Below are 25,998 nucleotides of genomic sequence, written 5' to 3'. Positions count from 1 at the left end.
GGAGAGGTGGCAGAGACATAAACACTGGAGAATGTCAATAGAAAGGGAGAAGGAAGAAGGGAGAGGCTCTGGGAATGGTAACTACCTTCCACTTCACAGCCCAGGAGCTCCATCCTCAGCCCGAGCCCACTGTGCGTGGCTCTCTCAGGGTAGATCCGGATGAACCGCGTGGAGAGAGGCGGAAACGTCCGGAGCTCGGGAGTGTCGTAGTTGTTGTTGCCTTCGAACGACTGGGAAGCAAAAAGAAGACCGGTTATTAAAAGAAAACGTAGTAAGGACCGGGTAGGTGGTGCAGGGGGTCAGATCCTTGCTGTTCAAGGGTAAGACGCTGGGTTCAATCCCCAGAATCCAGATAAAAGAAAGCTGGGCATGGCGGTGTGAATTTGTGACCCCACCAATGGGGAGGAAGAGACAGGAGATTCCTAGAACTCGCCGACCAGCCAGTCTTGTCTAACTGGCTAGTTAATTGGCTAGGTCAGTGAGACTTGTCTCAAAACACAGGGTGGAAAGTGTCTGAGGAAGGACACCTGAGGTTGTCCTATGGCATCCACATTCATGAACATCCTTACACACACACACACACACACACACACACACACACACACACACACACACACTGAGTGTGCACTAAATGAAGGAGGAAGGTTAGCAGAAGGAAAGACTATGCACTAAGAATATTCTCAAAGCCTCGCAAGGAAAGCACCTTCCTGAGCACCAGGGAGCTCCAGAACTGCCTGTCTCTCTGTCTAGAAAAGGGGGACTTCAAGCACTTTAGGGGACAGAGAATGATTTATAAGTCCCGAGAAGTTAACACTTGTGCCATTATGTCTAGGTGGGGTCTGACCCCAGCCTGTGACATGACCTCCATCCTTTCCTGTTTGATGCCATGCCTGGGACAGTACTCAGAGTGTCTGTTACCTGGTGAGGGAAATTCAGAGAGAACGTGTCTACATTTTCTGGGTCCTGTATGTCCTAAATTCCAAGGGGGCACATTTGGGAGTGGTATTTTCTGAACCTCTTAACTTGATTTAGGTCTCTCTCCCTCCCTCCCTCCCTCCCTCCCTCCCTCCCTCCCTCCCTCCCTCCCTCCCTCTCTCTCTCTTTGTTACACATGTATGTGTGATATACACGTGTTACATGTATGTGTCCAAGCATGTGGAGGTCAGAAGTCAATGTTGGATGTCTTCCTTAATGGCTTCCCACATCAGTATCTGAGAAAGTCTCTCACTGAATCTGGATCTCACCGACTGGCTAGGCTGGCTCTCCAGCGAGCCAGGGGATGCACTTGACTCCATCCTCCAGCTGCCATGAGGACCGAGGACATGGACTGGGGGATGTAACTTGGGACTTGCTTGCACAGTGAGTCCTTTACAAACTCAACCATCTCCCAAGCCCCCTGCATCAGGACTCTTAAAAGTGTCCTCACAGAGAAATGAGGACTGGACCCATCCCTTTAGAAATAGCCGGCATTTCTTTCATAAGCGAGAACAGGAAAAACAAATATAATCTAAGAACTGATCAGCGTCATTTCTCATTTTCTTCTCGGGACCTTAAAGCACATGCTGCTGCTATAGCAGCCAGGGATTTAATGGGAGGCTTTGAGACAATACATCCATCTGCCTCGCAGATGTGGCCCCGTATCACTTATTTGAGGTGGAGGAAGATAACGTACGAAGAGAACTAGCCGCCTCTTGGAGTTTATAATAGATACTGCATTTCAGTAAACACTCCAGCTACTGGCTCTTAAATGAGAGGCTCCTGTTTTTGCTCACACTTGGTCCTCTTGAAGATAATGAACTAAATCCCTGAAGAAGAATTTCCTTCTGTGATGGTTGGGTTGGAAACAAGGCCTCCTGCGTGCTGGGGGAGGGCTCTGCCCCTAATCTATAGTCTCAGCTCAGAGCTAGTTTAATGGAGCCCAAACACCATATTTCAAGACACTGGCTTAAACGGAAGAGTGAAAATCCTTTGCTTAAGGAGTACTACCAGCTGAACTCACTTACAGATCCAAGGTCATCTTACCTCAATGGTCAATAGCAATTCCAGTTACTGGGGAGCATTCTGGTGGTTGTTTGAACTAGTGTGTATTGGTACCCACACCCCCCTCTCTGTATCTGTTTACAGAGGCCAGAGGACAACTTCAGGTATTATTCCTTCAGGCATATTCTACTTCTTGCTTTGTTTTTGAACAACATCTGTGAGGGTACACAGATTAGCATCCTAATAGCACCTCTCTCTGCCCAGAGACCCTAGGGAGATCCCTTTGCCTCTGCCTCCCCAGCTGCTAGAACTACAGGCATACACCACCACAACAGAGTTTTCCATGTGGGTTGATCAAATTCAGGTCCTCACGTTTGCAAGGTAAACACTTTGCCTCCTGAGTCATCTCTATAGCTCATACATCTGGTACATATGAGGAGACTGAGCCACAGAGCAGTCAAAGAACTTGCCCATGGCAGAGGCAGGATGCAAACCTTGACAATCTTACTAGAATTCTCAGCCACACCACTACGACGCTCCAGAAATCAAGTAGCACAGCCTTCTCATTTTGTTTTTGCTTTTGAGGAAAGAGGGTCTTCCTGTGGTACCCAGGACTAACTACAGCTCCTGAACGGACATGATTCTCCTGCCTTGGCCTCCTGTGTAGCTAAGAGGTCTTCCACACTCAGCTTCTAGCCTCGTCACTAGGAGGAAAGAACACCAAGCTGCAGGAGATGTCTGTACCTTGGAAACACATTTGTATTCACTGATGCACCTTTAACGTGAGGCAAGCTGGCAACCAGACGGAGTGGCCAGACCAGCCGTTCCGGGCAGAGTGGGAGCACAATGAATGGGCTCAGGATCCTAACATGGCAGAAGACGTGCGTATCCCATGGAGAACATGGCATGACTTCAGGGAACATGTAGGAAGGGACAGACAGACAACTGAGGGTTCTAAGTTCTTTGAGTAAATTAATTGGCCTTTATGACTCAGAGAATCCAGTAGACTTCTAACACGCTCATACCAGAGCTTAATTAATTAATCTCCTTTTTTAAGGAATACATTTGCTATCAAGGTCCTGACTCTTGATAGATCTCCAAGCACTGTGAGTAATTGAGAATCTGACACACAGCATTGTTAGGTCCAATTAAGCTGTTGTCAGAGAGACGCTAATTGTAATGAAAACACCATGACTACACACACAAGTCCTGTCTATATGATGAGGCTGGGGAGAGCATCAGAGGAAGCAGCCATGTCGCTGCAATTATGGAGCCCTTTCTTCATTTCAGCTTGAACAAAGAATGTGAATACTTCACAAAAGTTGTCGGGAGTGAGCTGGCAAAACACCAGTGGAAGCCACATGAACTGGGGTGAACTCAGATACCAGAGGCTTGCTTAGGAGCTAGCACCGGGGGCCACAAACCATGAGGCCTTTGGCTCCTTCTAGTCCTGAGAAGTCTAGTTAATCTAGACCCTGACATGTAACCATCCTGGCAAGAAGGAAGTTAAAAGAGAGATAATCGTGCCCTTGCCTTGACTTTTAGAATATGGAGAAATGATGGACCCCCCCCCCCAAGAATTAGAATTTCCCTAGTAAATTCCGAGCAAAGGAAAAGGCTGGTGCTAGTCACAATGAGAGCTTGTCTCCCCAGGAGATTTCGCACAGTGCTGAGAACTTGCCAGACCCCTTGCAGCAGAGATGGGAGCCGAGACAAGAATGGGTCAGCATGGGCAAGCCTAGCACCTGACCAGCACTGCTTAGCTATGCACACCGCTAGCCCTCTATGTAAACCTAAACCTCATGCCCAGGACCTGGAAGATAAACCTGGGGCCACTGATAACTTTTTGTTCATCTTCCCAATGAAGCCACATGGGATAACTCTCCTTTCTCTGCCTTCCACTGTAGTGTGTGATGGCCCAAAACTAGCCTTCTAGGCTGCAAGGTTTTTGGGTGGGAGTGAGGGAAGGGCACAGGGGAGATTAATCCACCAAAGCATTGTTTTATCCTACAAATACCCTCATTTCACTTTTCCATGAATGACGACTGACATCCTGAGCAGGCAGTCAGCATTTGGACCATGAAGTAGAATACGTTTCAAATACCTTTATATAATTTGAAAACATAGGCTTCCATCTCTCCCTTAGTGATGTTATTTTAGAGGAAGGGCAGGCTAAGAATCATAGGCTAGGCTCAGTTTAAGCAGTTTAGAAGCCTCCATGTTCTCAGGGGTCATAGGAAGATGACGGTGATGAGTATTTCATGACTAAAGCCCAACGTGTTCCATCAGTCTCCAGTAGGAGACCGTTAAAGCCGATACCCAGGCATTAGCTTCCTATGCAACTCTATGGTGGGTTTGCTGTGGCAGCTGACAGCTTCAGGCTCCATTGCCTTGAGGGCTAGATGACAGGAAGCATATGATGCCTCCTATCACACACATATGGCGACTTGTTTGCTCTCTCAGCACCTAGTGTGAAGAACGTGTCACAACAACACACCCTGCCTCGGCAGCAGCGGGAACGGGGCTGACTAGCTGCCTACTTGGGTTCTGGAATGAAGTCACACTCCATGCCACTCTTTGAAGTCACTGTAGAGGGGCTTCCAGTTTCTGGGTGTGTTTCCCCCTTTTCCTTTCCCCAAATCCAGAAAGCAGGGACATGAAAAGGACAAGGGGACTGAGGACAACTGGGGTTGGTGTCACACACCTGCAATCCTCATGCTGGGGAGACAAGGATGAGAGGATTCCTGGGGCTCCTTGGAGAGTAAGCCTAGCCTAATCGGTGAGTCCCAGGCTTGGGAGAGACCCTGCCCCAAAACACAAGGTGGAGTGTGTCTGAGAAATGATGGATAAAGTGCCTTCTAGCTTCTACATGCTGGTGCACATAAGTGCACGGCACACTCGAGAACAGTCACACATATAAACATGCACATACACACACAAATGTAAATGAGAAAACTAAAAGGGACATGAGAAAGAAGGAAGGTTATGAGCTGGGGCTGTTGGTCAACTTGTTGGTTGAGTGCTCGCCCAACATGCACTGGAACCAGGGTTTCACTCTTCAGTACTGCACACACCCAGCATAATAGTGCACGCCCGTGATCCCAGCAAGAGGCCATCATCAGGTAGCTATCTAGTGAACCGGGGAGGCAGCCACAGTTGGAACCTCCATGAGACCCTGCCTCAGAAAAGAAAAATGAAGCCACACATAATGCTGAAATGCTTTAAAAACCACGAGTCAATTCAGGGAGGGATGAGAGACACTCTTACGCTTTTCTTAGCAAGAATATTGATTTAGTCAGTGGCTGGCAGCTCCGTCACTGACTTGCAGCCTTTTGGGGACAGGGTGTTAGCCTCAAAGCCACATATCTGAAGGGAGGGAAGCTAGCAGCATGGCCAGGATAGCTTCCTTTCTGAAAGACCTTGCCACACTGCTTGGAGAGGGAGAGGAAGGCCCCAGCCAATGGGCTGCAGTCTTCACCCGTGGGGGAACAGCTTTGGGTGGGTAGAGTTGGAAAAATCCAGGCCAAAGGCCAAATGTGTTGGTGTGAGTAGTGTCACCAGGGTATGTGTGAAAACCTGGGGGCGGGTCCTCATTTTCATCCCAAATCCACTTAGGGGACCACCCAAGTACACGCCTGGGACCCTTTCCAACTTGGTGTGGTCTGCTCAGAAAGTGTAAATAAACGTAGCCAGAGCCCTGAGTGAAACCCAGTGACTAAAGCATATTTTTTAGGTTTACAAACTTCGAACCCATTCTGTGAATGCTGGGATATTTTAATATTGAGATTGCCTCCTTGTTTCATTAGATTAGCAAGAGGTGACTGAGTTTTAAGAGGTTCCAAATGCACAAGACTGTATCTAAGCATTATCCACGATAGCTGAAAGGCGGAGGCAGGCCAAGGAGCCATCAGTAGTAGCAAACTTCTAAATTAACGCAGAACAAAGAAAGGAAATTGGGACCCACGCTACTTCAGTGTTACACTAAGTGAAACAAACTAGCCGTGAAGCGACAGATACTCTACTACGGCTGTTAGAGGAGGCTCCTGAGTATCCAGACCCAGGAGCAGGGAGTAGGAGCCTGATGCACCAGGGACTGATTAAGGGGAAGTGGAGAGCGATTTCTGCTAGGACACGAGGAGGGGCCTGGAGAATAGCTCAGTTGGCAAAGCACTTGTCATTCACGCATAAGGACCCAAGTTTGGTCCTCAGAAGCCATGTAAGAAGTTGAGTATAGTGGTGCACTTTTGTAGTCCTGGGCTTGGGAGGTAGAGATATGAGGATTCCTGGGGGTTATGGCCAAGTAGCTTAAACCCTGTCTCAAAAAACACAAAGTGAATAGCTCCCAAGGAACCACATTCAAGGTTGACCTCTGATCTCCACATTCACGTGTGTGGTGCTGCAGGCATGTATGAACATGTGTGTGTGTATGACCATGCACAGGCACATACACAGACACACACATACAGACACACACACACAGACACACACACATACACACAGACACACACACAGACACACACACAGACACAGACACACCAAAAACCCCGGGACACAATGAACGACTCCACACTTCTATCGTGGGCTGGAGAACTGACTTCCTGGTGAGCTGTGGGCAGGCAGTGTCCCCAGACAGCGGCTGCTCCCCACCCTGGGGCCTCACCTTAGCCTTGCGCTTGCTGTCATCCATGACTGTTTTCCAGTCGGAGCCATTGTTACTATAGGCGATCTTGAACTTCTTCATGAACACCTTGTTTTCTCGGTGCTTGCCACCCTGAATGATGACGCCCCTCACTATCTTCTCATCCCCCAAGTCCACCTGGAGCCACTCGTTGACATACGGATGGGGGGAAGGCGGCAGTGCCCAGCCAGAGCGACTGGTCACCAGGCGGATGTTCTCTGGCATCCAGTTTCTGTCTCCTTGGTTGGACGCTGTGATCTGGGAGTCTGAGATCAGGCCGGACACCATGCCCAGCATTCCAGAGCAAGGATAATCTAGAGGTGGGGGGAAACAGATGAGGTGAGACACCATGCTTAGAACACACAACCTTGTATCCCTTTCTATGAAATCCTCAGACTTGAGTGAGCAGGGCCTTCTCTCCTGCAAACTCCCCTCTGCGTGCAGCCTCTGCCTAGACTCGCATCCCCAGAAGGGAGCTTGTCATCAGGAGCAGCACATCCACCTCTGCCCCCTACTTTGTCACTTCTCCTAAGTTTAATGTCGAGCTAAGGTTGCACTCACTTTTGTGCGTAGAAGTTGCTCCACTTTCAAGCCAGTCACAGCCCATGGTGGGTTGGAGATACTTAAAGAAATAAACCCCCCAAATAAGAAATCACTGAAGCAACGTGAAGCTGGTCAGGATGCAACAAAGGAAGACCCTGGCCTAGCATGGAGAAGACATGGAGGTCCAGGGAGCTGAGTGTCCCATGGCAAGGATGGTACCATTTTATCCTTAGCATCGACTGTCTTCAAGATCTCTATTTTTTTTTTAAGATAGGGTCTAATTGACATCGTCTTGAAATGAGTAGCTGAGGCTAAGGGTGACTTTGAACATCCCCACTTAAGTGCTGGGATTACAGGTTTGTGCCAGTATGTTCAGTGTATGTGCTCTTGTGGATTGAAGCCAGGCTTTCATGCACGGTAGGCAAGCACACTACTAACTGAGCTATGCCATCAGCCCTCCCCACCTTTTCTTGAGACAGAGTCTCACTGGGCAACTCTGGCGGGCTTGGCACCCTGTGTATGCGACACATATGAATCTCACTTTGGTTTCTTACCAGCTACCTAATATATCCAGTTACTGACAATATATTCTAGTTAGCCAGTTCTTCCTCACACCCCATAGAGTTCCCATTGCTGCGTTTGGTCAAGACAGTCTCCCTTCTCCTGATCTCAGAAGCACGGCCTATGCAAATGCCAAGATGCAGCTAAAAGTCAGGGAAACTTTAGCCTACTTGGGAGGACTCCCCTGCTGGGCATGTGATATCCCAGGCAGGAAGCAGCTCTGAGCTGGGGCAGAGCTGTGTTGTGGATAGGATTATGAGTCCTGTGATCACACGCAGACTCTAAGATTCCCCAAGAGCAATGAAGTATACATATAGACCTCGTTATGTCTTCTGTAGTAGTCTGAGCTTCTAATCCATCATTGATTGACTGATTGGCTGATTAATAAATAACTGACATCGGTTATCCTCCTTGCAAAATCATACAGCTCAGTTAGGGACACACAGGAGTGGCAATCTCTTTTCCTTTGAAACAATTCCATTCTACGTGATGTGAAAATTGAGATCTAAAAGTGTAACCATCCTAAGTGACTCCAGTGAACTCCCGCTGACCTTGAGCGTGGATCAGTCAGCTGTACAGTTCTGACCATGCTCTGCCATCATTCACACACCAGGCAGGGCTTGCAAGCAGGGCCTTGGACATCACACATCCCAGCTCCCCACTTGCACAGTCACTGAGACTAGCGAGAAGCAGCACTTCCTCCCCAGATGGAGGCGGAGCTTCCTCCCGCTCATTCTCTCTGCTAGAGCCTCCCATCATCCTGCTCTGCCCACCATCCAATCTGTGGAAAATGTTGACTCATTTTCAAATATTATTTAACTAAGTCAATCTTTAATTGGACACATTTTTTTCTGGGATGCCTAATGATACTTGATCTGTATTTTTCTTGTATCGACAATCTTATTCACTCTTGGATAACTGCTTTTTCCTAGGTCAAGTTTTACACCTCCCTTCCTCCCTTTTTCCTTCCCTCCCTTCTTCCCTCTTTCCCTTTTTCCCTTCCTCCCTCTTTCCCTTCCTTCCTTTCAACTTTTTTTTTTTTTTTTGGACAAGATCTCTTGTTCCAGGCTGACCCTGAATTCACTGTGTAGCTGAGAATGACCTTGAACTCCTGACTCTTCAGTCCCTGCCTCCTAAGTATTAGGGTTTCCTGTGTGCACAGCTATGTGGCCTCGGCAGTGCTGGGTTCATAGCTCAGGGATTCCTACGTGCGGGGCAAACATACGAACGACCGAGTCACACGCCAAGCCGGGTCTTAATTTTATTGAGGCTATGAAACAAGTCATATTTTTCTGTTTTCTGAGACTTGCTGAGCCTGTTTTTGTACACTGTCATTCTCAACAAATATTTGCTGAATGAATCAACGTATCCAACAGTCAGAAGCAGCTGTCGTTTCTCAGGATGGCTTCTGGTAACTCAGCCTGGCTATCTGCTCTGGGTGGGATCGAGAAGTCAAGAACAAACTCAATGGGGAGGTTTTTTTTTTTTTTAAAAAAAGATTTACAAAGACCGTTTTTACTGAAGGAGTATGAAACTCGCACAGAAGACAGAAGCCGCATTTCTCGGCTGCAGCGCTCACAGCTGCTTGACTTTCTCGGCCAACGTCTTTAACAAGGTGATGCTCAGCTGGCAAAGGCAGCCAGATGCCTCCATTTTAGAAAAACACAATAAACTCGGATGCTGTAACCAGAGCAGAGCCCCCGCCAGAGGAATGCCCTTTCTTTTACACAGAGCTTCTGGGCCGTTTCTTTCCCCAAACCTGGTGACACCCAGCCCACACTCAGCCAGCACTCAGAGTGTCCAGCCAGTCCCCGTTACGTCTCTGTGAATAACCCCTCTGAAAAACAGCACAGGGAACCTTGATTTGACCTTGACTGGAAACCATAAGACTCATACTGTGCAGGTGTGGGCACATGTCTGGGGACATAGGACATTATCCTGTACTTTCTATGATGTTTTTTTGAGACAGGGCCTCTCACTGGCCTGGGGGGAGCTATAGTTAGGCTAGCCTGGCTGGTGAGGAAGCCCCTGGGAACCTCCTCTCCCCGCCATTCCAGCTCTGGATTACAATGCTACGATGCACGGCTTTTTGTGCGGGTTCTGGGGTTTGAACTCAGGTCTACAGGTTTGCAAGGCAAACACTTTACTGGTTGTGTCATTTCCTCGGACTAGCCCATAACTCACTTTTAAAGATGATGAGGAAACATTTATATTAGCAATTAACTCAAGGTTTGAACGGGATGCGGGTGTCCAGCAGGGTTTCCTTGGCAGGAAGGCTCAGATGCACTTTTGCTGATATTGTTAGATTTAAGAAGCAAATAACAGAACAGGAACTAGGACACCCAACTGGACTGGCATTTCAGACAACAATGACTAATTCTTAGTGTATCCAAAATGCACTGGAAAAGATGGACACTGACAATTATCAGTTTTCAGCCACATCAAGCTTAACTGGGGATTTGGTATTTTGCTTGGCCGCAGTTTTCTGAAAACCTTAAAATCAATCTTGGATGAAAGAGACAAGCGGATGATGTTATGGGGAGCGGTTTGATGTGGCAACCATTAGCGATATTAATTTGCTGTAAGATCGCTGTGCTTGACCTTAAAAGAGAAACAGAGCGCATCCAGGCAATAAATAAGCTTTCAAAGAACAAGAGAGCAACAGTTAGGTGTGACAGTAGCTCTCCGTGGGCACCATCCAGGCTTCCCCTCACGGCCTGCGAGGTTTTCTAACGGGCTTGTGGTGTTTGGAAAGGTCACCTTCATCCGTGATTGACAGGAGCATATGATTGCGGGGAACAGAACACCACTGAGCAGAGCTGAGGCTGGCATCTCACAACCCTGCCGAAGTCTCCCAATGCTATCTGCCCAATCCCTTCCTTTGCCAAAATGATACAGCCCTCTTTAGAGAAGCAAGGAAAATACTCCTTCCTCAATCACCTGTAAGACAGAATATGCCACCCTAGTGTGACTCTTTTTGGGGAACACACCACCGTATTCTCTGGAGCTCTGGGATAGCTGTATTTCTAAAGAATTCCTGAATGTGAATCCCAGGTTCAAACTTGGGACTCTGGAGGCTTTGGAAGTCAAGGGAGTGATGCATTTACGTCCTAAACTTATTATTATTATTTAAAATTATTTTTTAATAACGATCTTTTCTCATTTTACATACCTACCCCAGTTTCTACTTCCTGCTTTACTCTTGCTTCTCCCACCTTCCTCCCCACTCCCCATCCAGTCTTCAGCGAGGGTAAAGCTTCCCATGGGGAGTCAACAAAGTCTGTCATATCACTTTGAGGCAGGACCAAGGCTCTCCCTATATTTAGGCTGAGCAAGGTATCCCTCCAAAGAGAATGGGCTCTAAAAAGCCAGTTCAAGCACTAGGGATAAATCTTGGTCTTAGTGGTCCCACAGACTGCCCAAGCCACACAACTGTCACCCACATTCAGAGGGCCTAGCTTGGTCCTATGCAGGTTCCCCTGCTATCAGTTCAGAGTCAGTGAGCTCTCCATAGCTCAGGTCAGCTGTTTCTGTGGGTATCCCCATCATGGTCTTGACCCCTTTGCTGGTATTATTGCTCCTCCCACTCTTGGACTGCTCTCCAGAAGATTGGCCCAGTGCTTAGCTGTGAATCTCTGCATCTGCTCTCATTAGTTGCTGGATGAAGGTTCTATGATGACAATTAAGGTAGTCATCAATCTGATTATAGGGCAAGGCCATTCCAGGCAACCTCTCCACTATTGCTTAGGGTCTTAGTTTGGGTCATCCTTGTGGATTCCTGAGATTTTCCCTGGTGCCAGGTTTCACACTAGCCTTACAATGGCTCCCTCAGTCAAGATATCTCTTCCCTTGCTCTCTCTCTCTGTCCTTCCTCCATCTCGACCATCCTGTTCCTCATGTTCTCCTCCTCCCTCCCTGTGTCCTAAATTTTTAAATTTTGCTAGTTTCTTTAAACAACCAGATTAGGTTTAAAGTTGTCTACTCATAAAGAGGGATGGAAATTCGAGATTGCTTGTTTGTCAGATGGCATGGGAAGTGGAACACCTTCATCCAAAAACTACTGCGGAACACTCGTGGTGCTCCAGGCCTACAGGGTGGAGGAAATTAGAGTGAGCAGGCTCTGTTCTTCTGCATCGTCTAGTCCAACAGGACACGGCTGACCTACTCTTTCATCTTCAGAGGACCAGGCTTGAAAAGAAGGAAGTGCACGTGAGTGATCGGCTCATTGCAGGCATCACCCGGGGCTTATCCTGCATTCAGTTTAGTGGGTATCGCGCTTGCCTTATTGACTGGGGGCACTTTAAGCCAAAAACATTATAATTATTCTTTCATTTAATCCTCATCACAGATCATTAAAGTATCTTACAGACCAGGACGTGTACATCTGAGATGCAAAAAGTCCTGTCTGCAGTCAGGCATTCACTGAGTGGACAGTCCTGAGCCAGGCATGGCCTTTCTGGCTGTGTGACCATCATGGTCACATGCTACCTTCTCCACAAACCAGCCAAGATCAGTTTCTGGGAAATGACAGTCATTTCACCAGAGAAAAAACAAAAAACAAAACCCAACTGTATTTTTAAAATAGCAAAATAGACTGCGTTTAAAAATATTAGAAAAGCTACTCTATATTGTTTAAATAAACAGGTCGTTGAACTATTTTTTTTAAAACCAATAAATTATTTTCTGTTTTGTTCACATTCCTGGAACTACCTCTTGGGATGTCCTTATGAAAATAAAAAGGATAATTTGAGTTCAAATAAATATTTTATTTAACCAAAAGGATATAACATAAATCTTAAGAGACTGGACAGTCAGAGTTCAGAGTTCAGACTAATTTGGAGTCTTTACGAAGCTTGCTTCTATATAAAATTCTGGTGCAGTGACATGAAATAAGGCTGCAGAAATGGAGCAGAAATTCCCACCCAGACCTCATGTGGCCTTGTTCCTCTGAATTTATGGGTAGACTCCTAAATTGATAATGCTCTAAAGTCCCCTAGAACTTTCTGTTCTTTAACTAGAACCAAAAATAAAAGCAAGGTTACTCTGAGTGTCCAGCGTCCGTCCCTCTATGCCCTCCACCCAATTCCCGCCTCCACGGCCTTGAACTTTCTAAGTCTTGAATCTTCACTTGGAAAACAAGCCTGTGTTCACCGTGGAAACAAATAAATCTGGGTCTGACGTCAGGCCTGCCTCGGTTTTACATTTCCTAATGGACTTTTCCATGGATCTTCTCATGAGCTAGCTTCTCGACACAGCCCCTGCACTGATGGGAAAGTCCTAGGGGAGGACTCTCCTTCAAAAGTCAGTTTTCCTTCCTTCTTTAGAAACAGTCAAACTCAGCAGACAAAGCATAAAAAGAATCGAGAAATGAGATGTTCTAACTGCGAACACCGACAAAACAGAGTGGTTCATCAGAGACTGGAAGTTTTTTCCTTAGTGATTCAGTCACCGACTCTGTGTTTCAATCTTTGAAGAAAGGCTTACTTTTATTTTATGAGTGCTTGTCCTCATGTATGTATCACACCATATGAATGCCTGGTGTCCACAGAGGCCAGAAGAAGACATGGGATCCCCTGGAACTGGGGTTACAGACAGTTGTGAGCTGTCATGTGAGTGTTGGGAACTGAACCTGGGTTCTCTGGAAGAGCAGTAGGTGCTATTAATCTACTGGGCCATTTCTCCAGCTCCCATGTTTTTCACTTTTTAAGATATGAAGAGTACATGTGTGCTGATATTGCTTTTAAATGAAAGCTCTTTAACGTATCTATTTACACGGGAAAGAGTTGGAACATGGCTGCTGTTATGTGAGAACACAGGATCACCCAATACGACAAACCATTACAGAAGCCTTGGGCCCAGCGACTCACGGCCAGGCACACCTTGATTTCCAGTCACCTGGCCTGACCCTCTCCCAGACATTTAGCAAGAGCAAGTATATCTCATCGTTTTCATCCTTCCTGTTTCAATTGAACAGACTTCTCAAGTCCTGTTTGAAGAACAAACTGAACACCCAGAGACGTTCACAGCTTGACGGCTACTTTTCAAATACCCAGTTAGGAATCGGTGATGCAACTCCTACTGGGGTAGAGTGCTTGCCTACCTGGTGTGAGGACAGATCTGATCTCCCATACCACCAGGGGAGAGCACACACGCAGGCGATGAACAGAAGTAGCATCCATGGAGGAGCTGCCTGGGTGTTTAGAGAGCGAAAGCCGCCCTTGTCAGAAGTCAGACTCCTTCAGCACAGCTGGGGAAGCCATCTCCGCGTCTCAGAGAGCAAGCCCGTCTGGAACCTTCCAGGGCACAGCTACTTACTAGGACCCAGTAGTAACAGTCCAGCTGCCCACCCAACAAGCCAAGGGCAAGGCGCAAGAGCTGCCTTCTGAGAGCGTGCACTTGGGGGAAAGCAGGGTCACTTGGCACACTTGGCTACATGCTCACGTCCATCTCCCGACCTGCCGTGAGGAGTAGCCCATGTGCACTCAGAACTGTGGCTGCTCCCTACGGAGAAAAAAACCAGGCCTGGAAACTCCAAGTAAATCACCCCCAGATGACAAATGTGTTAGGGTGTAACCCGAATTCAGACACGAGCACATCCAATGTCCAGGCCCTTGTGGTTTGAAGGTGAAATATCCCCTACAGGCTCATGTCTTTGAACACTCATCTATAGTTTTGGAACTTTTGGGGAAAGTTGTGATATTTTTAGGAGGTAGCACCTCACAGGATGAAGTGAGCGACTGGGGGCAGACCTTGAGGTGTGGGTTTTTTTTTTTTCTTTCCTGAGGCTTTGTGCAATAGCCCTGGATGTCCTGGAACTCACTCTGTAGAACAGGCTGGCTTTGAACTCACAGAGATCTGCCTGCCTCGGCCTCCTGAGTGCTGGGATTGACACCACCACCTGGCTGACCTTGAGGCTTTATCTCTCATCCCATTTCTTGTTTCTTCTCTGCTTCCTAACTGGGTTGTAACATAATCAGCTGCCTCCCACCCCAGCCACCACACTTGCCTGCCATGGACTGTGTCCACTTGAACTGCAAGCCAACAACCCCTTCTTTCCTTAAGCTTCTCCTTGTTGGGTATTTTGTCATGCTAACGAGAAGAGTAACTATTACAGACCCTACCTACAAAATAAATACAGACAGATCTCCTTCATAGGTGCACATATGAACACATTCTCCTTGAATGGAACACTTTGCCTTCATTCAGAGGGACAACTTCCACGCAGGCACTCACCGGTTAGCTTGCAGCCATAGACTTCAAATCTCATCGATATACCAGTTTCCCAGGTCACAGGTTTGATCCGGACAAATCGAGTTATCAGTGGTTTGGGGAAAACTCCTAAGACGACGTCTGTGGGGTTGGTGTTTCCTTGAAAGATCTAGATGGGGGGAGAGAGGGTGTTGAGAAACGAACTGTGATGGAGGCAAATCCCAGAAACTTTCCGCAAATGCCTGGGGGCCCTGTTCGAGGTTGGTGTGCCCTGAGCGACCTGACATGTTGTTTTCCCAAATGACTGTAATCGAAGAGAACCCTGCCCAATGTAGAAAGCTGCCCCCATCACAAGGATGGCAGTCATCTTTAAAGGTGAGAAGAGGTTAGCATCACCAGAGGTGAGCTGAGAACATGTGAACCAAACTAGCCTCCTTGCATATTGTGTGTGTGTGTGTGTGTGTGTGTGCGTGCACGCGTAGAACAGGGAGCAACCTCAGATGACATTTCTCAGAAAGTGCTAGCACATTCATTTTTTCTTTTTTGTTGATAACACATCTCTGTTTTTTTTGAGGTATGTGTGTGTGCGTGTGTGTGTAGAACAGGGAACAATCTCAGACGTCGTTTCTTAGAAAGTGCTAACACATCTGTTTTGTTTTTTTTTGTTGTTGTTGTTTTTGTTTGTTTTTATGAGGAAGGCTCTCTCACTAGCCTATCAATGAGTCTTAGGAATCCATCCTCCTGTTTCCACTGCCCAGGGCTGGGGTACCAAGCACATCCCACACCACTCCCTGCCTTAAAAAAAAAAAAAACACACAATTATTTATATATTATGTGTAGGTACATGCCATGGCACATGTGTGGAACTTGTAAAAGCTGGTTTTCTACTTCTACTGTGTACATTGTAGGAATGGAGTTTGGGTTGTCAGGCTTACTGTGAGCACATTTATTCACCCTCTGAGCCTCTCTCTGGCATGTGTATGCACGCATGCTTATACAGTTAAAACCTGGGTTCTGGGAATGGAACTCAGGCTCTCATGCTTGTGTGGTAAGCATTTGCAGACCATCTCCCCAGCCCCTCAGGCTTTTGATTTTGCGTAACATCAAATATAAATTCCTAAAAACCATTTGATTAATAAATCAGAGCAAGTACGACTTCAAAGAAGCAGGCTGACCGAGGAAAAGATCTCTCAGCCCCTAAATGACAGAGCGCAGGGCTGATGCTCTGATGCTGGACTCGGCTAGCCCACGGGGCGAAGGGAAAACTCAAATAAACGAAGCCAGCCAACCACCAGGAACTCCTAAGGTGGGCGGTGTTGGCTGTGTGTTGTCTGTCCCCAGGGGGCCGAAGGTGATTCTCAAGTCTGTCCTTTAATTTGGCTGGTGCTGTCTTTTTAAGTAACATCTGTGTGATTTCCTCTTGGCCTTTGGATCTGGGAACACGAGACCCTTTGGTCAGATTTAAACCTCTAATTGCGCTTTTCATTTTAAATCAATTCAAAAAATAAACCAGGCCTGACAGAAAAATCCCTGCACAAACAAATAAAAATTGATCAGGCATGGGAAAGGCTTCGGTGGGGGAGGAGGGAGGGAGGGGCAGGAGCCAAACTCACAATGGCCTTATTTCCCTCTTTCAGGGTGATCCAGTCCTCCCCGTTGGAGCTGATGTCTACTCTGTAAGTCTTGACGTAATATTTCTTCTTGGTTTCCTTGGAGATGGCACCCTGTGTGCCCACAGCTGTGACGAATCGCAGGAAGCCCAGGTCCACCTGCAAGAAAATGACACATGGGGTCAGTCAGCTGCCCCAACAAGCATGGCGGTGACCTAAGCAGCTTATTGTGCAAACTCTGCACGGGGTTTTCATCCATCGGAATCAGCAGGGTCTGATATGATGTCAACAGCCCTTATATTCCCACCCACTCCGTAGAGCAGTGATTCTCCTGACGCTGCAACCCTTAAATACAGGTCCTCACACTGTGGTGACCCCCAATCATAAAATTATTTTCATTGATACTTCACAACCGTGCTTTTGCGGCTGACATGAATCGTAATTCACATAAATGCTTTTGGAGATAAAGGTTTGCCAAAGGGGTCGCAACCCACAGGTTGAGAAACACTGCCCTAAAGGAAGGTGAAGGATATCAGACTGCCATTTAGAGACTTTTGCCTGTCGCATAGGCTAGCGTGGCTGTCAGCTTGCGTCGGAGAAATGTCCTCCTGCAGTAGGTTCCTAAGGCACACAGAATGGTAGCGCTCAGCTCTGAAAAGGGTATCTGCAGTGACGTCACAGAAGGGGGTGTGGAAAGACTGTGAGAGCCGAAGGAAGGGGTGGAGCGTTGCCCAATGCTTTCTTCCACGTGTGACAAGCCTGTTGTGCTCACAAACGTATAGAAACTGGGTTTATCTGCATAAGACATGCATAGGATTGGGCCTGTCCATATTCCCCACCCCCGGCTGGAGAATCTATCAGTGAGTGAGGTGATGTAACTATTGGCAAACTGCCCACGCTCCTGTAAGCAACCTTCCTTCAATAAAATCCATTGGTACACACACACACACACACACACACACACACACACACACACACACGTGGGGTGGGGAGGCAAAGGAAGTAAGGGGACTAGAATATGAGAAAGGAGAATTCTCACTGTTGCAGCCAAGATCACCTGATTTCTGGTGCAAAGAAGGAACCTGGGTTCATGTCAATATATCTTTCAAGACATTTAACACACTTCCCAAAGTATATCATATATGATGCTTTACAGAGATTCAAGACAGACAAGACAGATGTGCACACTGGCTACTGGAGAGTCCTGAACTAGGGCTTTCATCTGACCCAGCTGATCCCTTGTCCCAACTCTGCAGCATCCCATGCCCTGCCATTGAGATGCAGCCAGGATGGGCACTGAAGTGTGTGCCCTAGTGGTGCTGTGGTTCTAGGAATGGATGCAGAGAGAGTCTGAAATGCTCGAGCGAGGAGAAGAGCAGGGAGGGCTTGGCTTCACACGAAGCTCTCTTCCTGTAGCTCGCTCATGGATGGCCTTGATATAAGTAGCTAGGTTGAGGGGGGATGAGTCTCAGGGCATCATGGGAAGGAAAGACACAAAGCAGGGCTTGCAGGCTCTTCTTTGTCAATCTCCAGCGTCCCAACAAGAGAGTCTCACTTTGTGTCTTGCTTGCTGATCCCATGCCCTAGAGGGTGGTGGGGGACTTCTGGGTAGTGACAAATTTTGCTTTGTCATGTGTTCCCACCTTGATTGGTTAGCTGTGAATAGTCCCCAAAGCAATAGGACATTTGGTCATGAACTGGAATCCCTAAACGCCTCTGCCTGGTGTGGGTGTGTGTGCGCGCGCACCCGTGTGTGTTCATGTAAATTCAGGTACACGTGTATGTGCACGCACGTGGAGGTCAGAAGTTGAGCCTTAGGGGCTGTTTTGGAGATGGGGTCTCTTCCTGGGAGCGAGACTCACTGATTCGGGCAGGATGGCCAGTTAGTGAGCTCCGGAACATCCTCCCGTGTCTGCCTCCGCAACGCTGGAATCGTAAGTCAGTGCTAGCACACACAGCTTTTTCACACGGAATCTGGGGGTTGAGTCCAGGTCCTCCAGTTTGCATGAGAAGCCCTTTCTCGACTGAGTCACACTCCCCGCTCAGGAAGACCTTTCTTGCTTCTGACTTCCTGCCTTTTCATATTCCCCACAGATATTTTCAGTATAATCAAGTCCGCTTTCCTTGAACTCTTTTCATTGTCATCATTAATAATTACATATAATTTAAAAATAAAGCTCAGGATTAGTCTGTACACGTTGAGGATGTTCAGCGCCCTTTCGTTAATGTGTTTGACTTTCCCTGGAAAGCTGATTCTCTTTGTTGTGTGGCCTGGATGTTACAGAAGAACATTTTTACAGAAAGAAATATCCATAAAGAAAGGATACACAGACAAAGCATTTTTTTTTTAAACAGGACTCAGAGAGGAATTACCTAGTACACCTGGTTTGCATTGACCAGGTATTTCAACAGTACACGAGGAGCTAATGGAACACCATTTTCCTCAAAACAGAGAAAAACAACAAAGCAGAGCAAAACCCCACCCCTCCCTCAGCTTCTGAATGCAGCGACTTGACAGCCCAATTTCCAGAAAACACCATTTCAATTAACCCTGCAGTGCCTGTGAGCCCAGGGCTCCTGTGGCACGTGGTTGGGAGGGCATTCCTCGGAAGGCTGCCTCCTCCCTGTCAGAAAAAGCTTTCCCCTGATGCCCTGGGAGGAGTTAAAATGTGGAGGTATAGGAGAAGGAGCAGGCTGGGAGGACACTGAAGTTCCATAGCCCAGCAGCTTTCCTTGCAAGGGCCCAGCAAGATGACCGCATTTCCCTGGTGTAACCTTGATGCTCCGTATTGACGTTGTCACCAAATTTGAGAGAAAGAGAGGGAAAAAAAAAAAAAAAAGAATCAAAAACATAATCTTTTTTTCTTTTTCTTTTTCTTTTTGTGGGGTGGTGATTATAAGACGGTTATAAGCCTGGAGCTTGCTATGTAGACCAGGATGTCTAGAATTTGAACTCACAGAGATCTGCTTGCTTCTGCTTCCTGGGTACTGAGATTAAAGGCATTTTTTTTTTTGATACAGGGTCTCATAAAGCCCAGCTTGAGTGGAACTTGCTATTAAGTCGACTATGACCTTGAACTTCTGATCCCACCCCCCCAATCTGCTTCCACCTCCCTAGTGCTGGGCTTACAGGCACGCGGTACCACACCCGACTCTTTGTTATTGGATGGAATCCAGGCCTTGGTGTACGCTAGGCACACATCCTACCAGCAGAGCTGTGTTCCAACCACAGAGCAAAATTTCAATAGAAATTAATACTGTAGATTAACAATGGCGACCACTTCAGTTTTTCACTCAATAGTACCTATCTTGATGGCTGGCATCAGGAATCCTTCTTAGAAGGAAAGCAGGGAGCATCTAGTAAAAAACTCTGCTTTTCTTGTCCCCTGTGAGCACATGTCTCCAAAAGCAGAGACTGCTCATGCTTCTAATATTTGGCAAGTAAAATAAAAAATGGCAAATTAAACTGAATTTCAGATGAAAAGAAAAAAACCACTACACTAATTCAAAAACTTAAAAAGAAGAAAAACAATTTCCTGCAAAATCTGGGCTTTCAGAAAATGCACACCTGCAAGCTAATGGGCTCTAGACGCCGGAGAAAGGCTTCAAGGGTTTCAAAGGCTCTCAGAACACTAAAGGCTTTACTGGCCATCCACTGAGCTATGCGAGAATCACGCACGTCCACTTGCAAGCAGAAAGATCCTTAAAACCTGGACGTCCAAGCGAGCACAGCACAGCACTGTTGAAACAAACTCTTCCTGTCACAGGGACAAAAGGCTCTTCAGTCTGGGAATGATTAAACTCTCAAGGGTCCAACTGTGGCTTGAGTTGATTTGACATCATTTTAGAACTCTATGCCCTGGATGTACTTTCAGACAGACAGACAGATGCAGCCTGGTTTCCTTCGAACTCACTGTGAAGCCAAGACTAATCTGGAACTTTTGATTCCCCTGCCTCCATCTCCCCAGTGCTGGGATCATAAGCATGCCGCCATACCTGGGTTAAGGGACGCTGGGGGTGGTACCCAGGGCTTTGTGATACTAGGCCACCTCTCTACCTGTTCAGACACGTCCACAGCAACAGGTTTATAAAGCATTGAGGAAGGGCCAGTTACTAGGCAGGGAAGCCGTGGTCACCTAGCACCTTCCCATGTGCAGTGGATCAGTGGCTTTCAGGAAGGAGCCTGGGGCAAAGACAAGCAATTCCTCTGTAAGGAAAATACCCAAGACATAAGCCAGGGGCCCCTAGAACACAAGTGTAAATCACCCCGTAAAGGAAATGGCATTCTCTTCCTCAATAGCAAGGAAACGCAGCAGCAACTGCCCGGTTAACTGCATTAAGTTGCCCGCTGGGTTTAAATTCTGCGGCTCCTCTTATGGGCCACACTGGGATATTTGAAATTCTGTGTCATTTTTCTTCCTAACATGATGGCCGCTGGGCTGACTAAAAATGGATGGACTCTAGACTGGGTCCTAAAGCAGATGCTACCTAGATCCCTGATGAGCTCTGCCTCCTTCCCTTGAGCTGTGGACTCAGGGTTAGCAACGGGGGCAGGGGGTGTCTCTGTCTACTAACTCATTCTCTCCAAGAGCTTAGAGCTTTTCTGTGTAACTGGAAAGTGCCATGGAAAGTCTGGGAGGAGAGGGACAGATGGCCTCATCAACACCTTGTTCGGACCACGGGCATCTGTGTCAGGCTTAACGCCCTGGGGACTTATCAGTTCAGCGTAGGCCGCCCCAGAATGGGCCACTTAGCATAAATGTCATTTTGAGATGAAGGCAATTGAGAAACAGCAACAGAATCAAGAAAAAGTCTCTATGGGACCTCTCTCGCCTAAGAGTAGGTCGAGTAGGTCATGTATCTGTCTGGTGTGGTGAGGGTGTGAAAGTCTTCCTTGCTCTGTGCCACCAGTAATGGATACTGGGGTGAGCGCTTGCGCACACCTGCCCAGAAAAACCTGATTTTCCACCGATTGCTCTGCATGGGTGCTCTGGTTGCTAGTGACTAGCCACAGGCTATCGGCCCTAGAAGCCAAAATACCCTTATATATGTATATATGTATGTATGTATGCATGCATGCATGTATATATTAGAGATAGGGTTTCTCTGTTTAACAGTCTTTGCTGGAACTCACTTTGTAGTGAACTAGAATGAATAGCAACTGTGTGGCAACTTCGAATATGACCTCAGGAAGAGCAAGCTGGCAAACAGAGTAAGAAGCAGGCAAGGGAAGATGCAACAATGTTATCAGAGAACTGGAAGGGGAGGGGGAGGGGAGACATTTCACAGCTTGTGATGTGTAGCGAAGACTCGCAGTAGGAATGTGCAGTTACATAGGAGGAGAAAGAATGGTGTTTTTTGGGGAGAGTGGGGGCAGAAAGAGCAGAATTGACCATGAAGAACAGAAAGGGTAAAATAGCAGGCACCAAGCAGCCAGCTATGCTTCTTCCACTACGGCAGACACGTGGACCTGAGATGCATGGACTCTGCGGAACACTGTTTTCCCAACCGGAAGGCAGTGGTCAGCAGCCATGGAGACAACCTAGAACCTTCACAGGTCTATGCTGTGCTTTCGCCAACCTTGAGACCCAGGCACAGGAATGGTGCCCTTAAGACAAATAAATGGCAGGAAGGGTAGGGAAGCCAGGACTGATCAGGGCAGCGCTCCACAGGGAGCACTCTGTGCTTTGGAGGACTCCTTTCCTGAGCATTATTCTCTTTCCCCATAAAGATCCAGGCTCCCTGCATCCAAGCAGCTTTGCCTCACGCACTGTCTTCTGAGTTTTAGATGACTGTCCTTACTTCCCAGCGGTCTGAGTTTTGATTGGAGGAGGGATGAGTTTTCACTTCTGAGTTTGGGGACTTCTGGGATGAAGGGTGGGTGGTGGGGAGGGATGCAGAGTGGGGGTTGGCACATGTGTGCAAGCTCACATCAAATGCATTCTCTCAGCTCATTGAGTGAGTCCCACTGGGGGTGTGACACACATCAACATCTGGAAAGCATCCGTGGTATGTATGCTCTCTTCAGAAGTCCCTGGGACTCCTTTGGAGTTCTTTCTAGGTTTGCACAGCTCGGTGAACATCAGTGACTCCACAAGGCACCCTGTTTCCAGCATTGGTATAAGGCATTAGATTGTCTATCCGTGTCTTATTTTCACACACAGAAAAGAAAACTTCTAGCTTATCATTTTAGGCATGGGTAGGGAGCATGGTGGGTCCTACTCCAGAATAAACCCTTTAAGGCCAAAGGCATTGTCTTGGCAATAACAGGAAACACATTCCTCAGATAAAGAGAAGCAAGGAAAAGCCCACATTTGACTGAGAATCACCAGAGGACGAAGCAGCGAGTCTCAGCATTGTATAGTAAATCACACAGCTCGCAGCCTCCGAGCCGTGAAATGCAGGCCCCTGCTTGCCATGATTGTGCACGACCGGCCATCGGTAATGGAATGTGGAAAGCCTCGTTTCCAAAATGAAAATCTGCCTTGCTCAATAAAATACTGCCCCGTGAGTGAGCATTGGCAAGGGAGCATTTATCAGCTTTTAGTGCTCCCCTGGCAGGGGCGCACAACAGCCTGAGAAAATAGCGGACAAAGAGCTGGGGTCTGATTAAAAACCGGAAAGTCTGCTTGCAAGGGGAAGACCATGGCGGCTTTCCTTCAGAACATCTCTGATGACTCAGGGCTGTTTAATTCATCAGTTGATACTAGAGCTAAAGAAAATATTTTAAAGTAATTGTCTCATTTCCTTAGATAAAACACATGTTTTCTGACCTAGCCAGGCATGTAGACCTCAGCTATTCTAGGCTGAGTGGGGCTAATTCACAGCATCTGACCATTGTCTGCCTGAAACTCAGGGTCTCTGACTTCTTAGAGATGTTAATCAGAACAGAACCACCCAAGGTTAATAACATAATCCTCTAATGGTTAATAACATAATTCTCTACCTATATTATTTTGTCATGATTATTGTGCTACATAGAAAGAAACACTGGGAAGTAAAATTGTTCTTTTTAATAGAAAATCTGCATGGCAGCCTTTGTATTTATAGGGTATTTCATTTAAGGGCTAAATTTAAACGCATTACCTCCTTCGAAACTCCTGTCAAACCAGAAAAGTTTTATGTCCAAACAACATGGGAAGCGAAGTGACATGGCCCCTTGTCCAGAGTCACTCTGTGTGGCTCGTGGCACCCCATGCTGCTCCCCAAGTTCTGAGGCAGCAAAAAATGATCCAACAGCTCTTCTTTGAAATTAATCATTCTGCGCAGTTAGAGGAAATATGAGACCATCTGTGGCCAGCTTGCTGGTTATTTTATACTGTCCTCCAGGGCTACTGGAAGAGTTTACTTTGAATATTATTATATGGTGGAAAAATAAGTTGATGGTGATGAATTATTTTTTTTTCAAGCTCAAGACAGGAAGAACCCAGGCTCCCTGGTCGTCTAGTTGCTGGGTCTTCTGACCATAGTTACATTAAGAGAAAACCAACCTCTGGTTTCAGCTGCACCTGATTCCCGGAAAGTTCTCCACTTTCAGGTTAAGCTCTTTTTGTGCAAACCAGAAGCAACTAATTTAAAAAGATATTTTAAATTCTGGGGTAGTCTTTGAATAGCGGCTCCACTGGGTTCGGTGAGGACAATGACATCTCCGGTCATCCTTAAAACTGCCTAGAAACAAGGAGACGCTCTGTGAGCCTTGCTGAGGGAGCCAGAGCTAAGCTGTAGAAGCTGAGCCACGGGCTCCACAGAGATGCTCAGACGCCGAGGTGACAACGAATCACAAGACCAAAGGACGCCTCGTGTGCAGATAAGGCCCTTTCAAACACTTGTATGACTCTTAGAAGCGCAGAGGCATATACAGAAGTGTGGCATGTCACACAGGACGGGGGCAGAGTGAAGTCAAAGCGGACACTGAGAGCACTGGGGCGTCACAGAGTTCAGAGAAGGGGACAGCACTGTGGACGGAATAGAAAGGGCTTTATTGGAAAGGTCAAGCAATGCATTTAACTGGGCCTTTCAGGATGGGAGAGACTCTGGCTGAGGAAGTGGCCAGGGCTGAGGAAACAGACAAAAGGAACGGCAAAGTCTCATCCAGTGGCCTACGCGCGTGATTAATATTGCTCTTCTATTTTATATCTCTTGGCAGAATTTACTCAGAGAACAAGAGTGACTTTTCTCTATTGACCCCCCCCACTATACACACACACCGCACAAAGATACCACACACACATGCATACACACCACATATATGCATCTTGATAACACACATGGCATAAACACAGACACACGCACGTCAATGCACTCTGCCAGCAACAAAGACATATCTCATAACATACCCATCACACACCACATTCACCATCACACCCAGAGAGACACACCAGACATATACCACACACACACGTACACACGTGCATCATACACTACTTACTACACTATACACCAAGATACACACCGGACATAACCACATCACACCACATCATACTACATACCATGCACATGCTACACACACACACATACACACACAGAGAGAAAGAGAGAAACACTATATATATATATATATATATATATATATATGCATACACAGACCACAGAGACACACAAATACTACATATACACACATCCTCCTTTGTGGGTCTTTGCGCAATGCAAGAATCCAGGTCATGAAGCATTTGGTAGTAACAGAGGCAGGGGCAACCTCATTATGACTTAACTCCAAGTTGAGCACCATACACTGTACTGCTGAGTCCCTTTCCCCACCTCTGGGACACCAGCATTCCCAGGAGGGAGAGAAGTACTCCCTGTGTGAGTCTCTGTCTGCTCTTGGGCCAGCAAGACTCTCCTTCATCCTGCATGAAAGTCTATACCTGCTCTAGAAACAAAACACTGGTGAGTCCACAGCACACTGGTGTGGCAGCTTTCCCAGGGTTCCCTCTGCTGTCCAGATCCCACACTGACTCCTCAAACACCAAGGGCAGTTCTCTGAGTGTCAACAGCAGCTTGAACCTGTACTAGGCATTCTGTTTTGCAGGGAAGACAGGGGCTGGCGATTATTCATTAACAATGCAAGTAAGTGTTTGCTATGTTTAAGTGTTTGGTGTGTGGGTTAAAAGGAAAGGAAGGTTACAAGATTTTGTTCTGCAGTAAGAAGGGAAAACACCAAGTAAACAATAAATCTCCATACAAAGTGTATAGGCTGCTCTGAGCTGCTCAGCAGATTGTGGGCTTAGGAAAACTAAGGGGTTCTGGCTGGCATGTGGTGGCTGAAGCAGAGATCCAGGAAGCATCTGTGTAGCTTTGACACAGAAGAACAACCTGGCTAAGCAAGTTAGTTTGCCGATTCCATTCAAGCTTTAGCCTCTCTCTCTCTCTCTCTCTCTCTCTCTCTCTCTCTCTCTCTCTCCCCCTCTTCCCCTCTCC

General features: G+C 47.1%; 1 protein-coding gene across 4 annotated transcripts in view; it reads right to left on the bottom strand.

Moving 5' to 3' along the window:
- Positions 1-25,998, bottom strand: part of Nrp1 (neuropilin 1) — a 138,241-nt gene that overhangs the window by 28,460 nt on the left and 83,783 nt on the right. For all 4 annotated transcript variants that reach the window (XM_050122044.1, XM_050122042.1, XM_050122045.1 and 1 more), the window contains 4 exons: positions 16,585-16,740; positions 14,996-15,140; positions 6,641-6,972; positions 86-230 (listed from right to left, as the gene is read on the bottom strand). In XM_050122044.1, the coding sequence (XP_049978001.1) occupies positions 86-230; positions 6,641-6,972; positions 14,996-15,140; positions 16,585-16,740 (778 nt within the window). The remainder of the gene's footprint in view (positions 1-85; positions 231-6,640; positions 6,973-14,995; positions 15,141-16,584; positions 16,741-25,998) is intronic.

Source organism: Alexandromys fortis, unplaced genomic scaffold (genome assembly GCF_014885135.2).
Source record: "Alexandromys fortis isolate MF-2015 unplaced genomic scaffold, M_Fortis_MF-2015_v1.1 scaffold_193, whole genome shotgun sequence".
NCBI classification, from domain to species: domain Eukaryota; kingdom Metazoa; phylum Chordata; class Mammalia; order Rodentia; family Cricetidae; genus Alexandromys; species Alexandromys fortis.
This window is presented reverse-complemented; position numbering and strand designations above follow the sequence as displayed.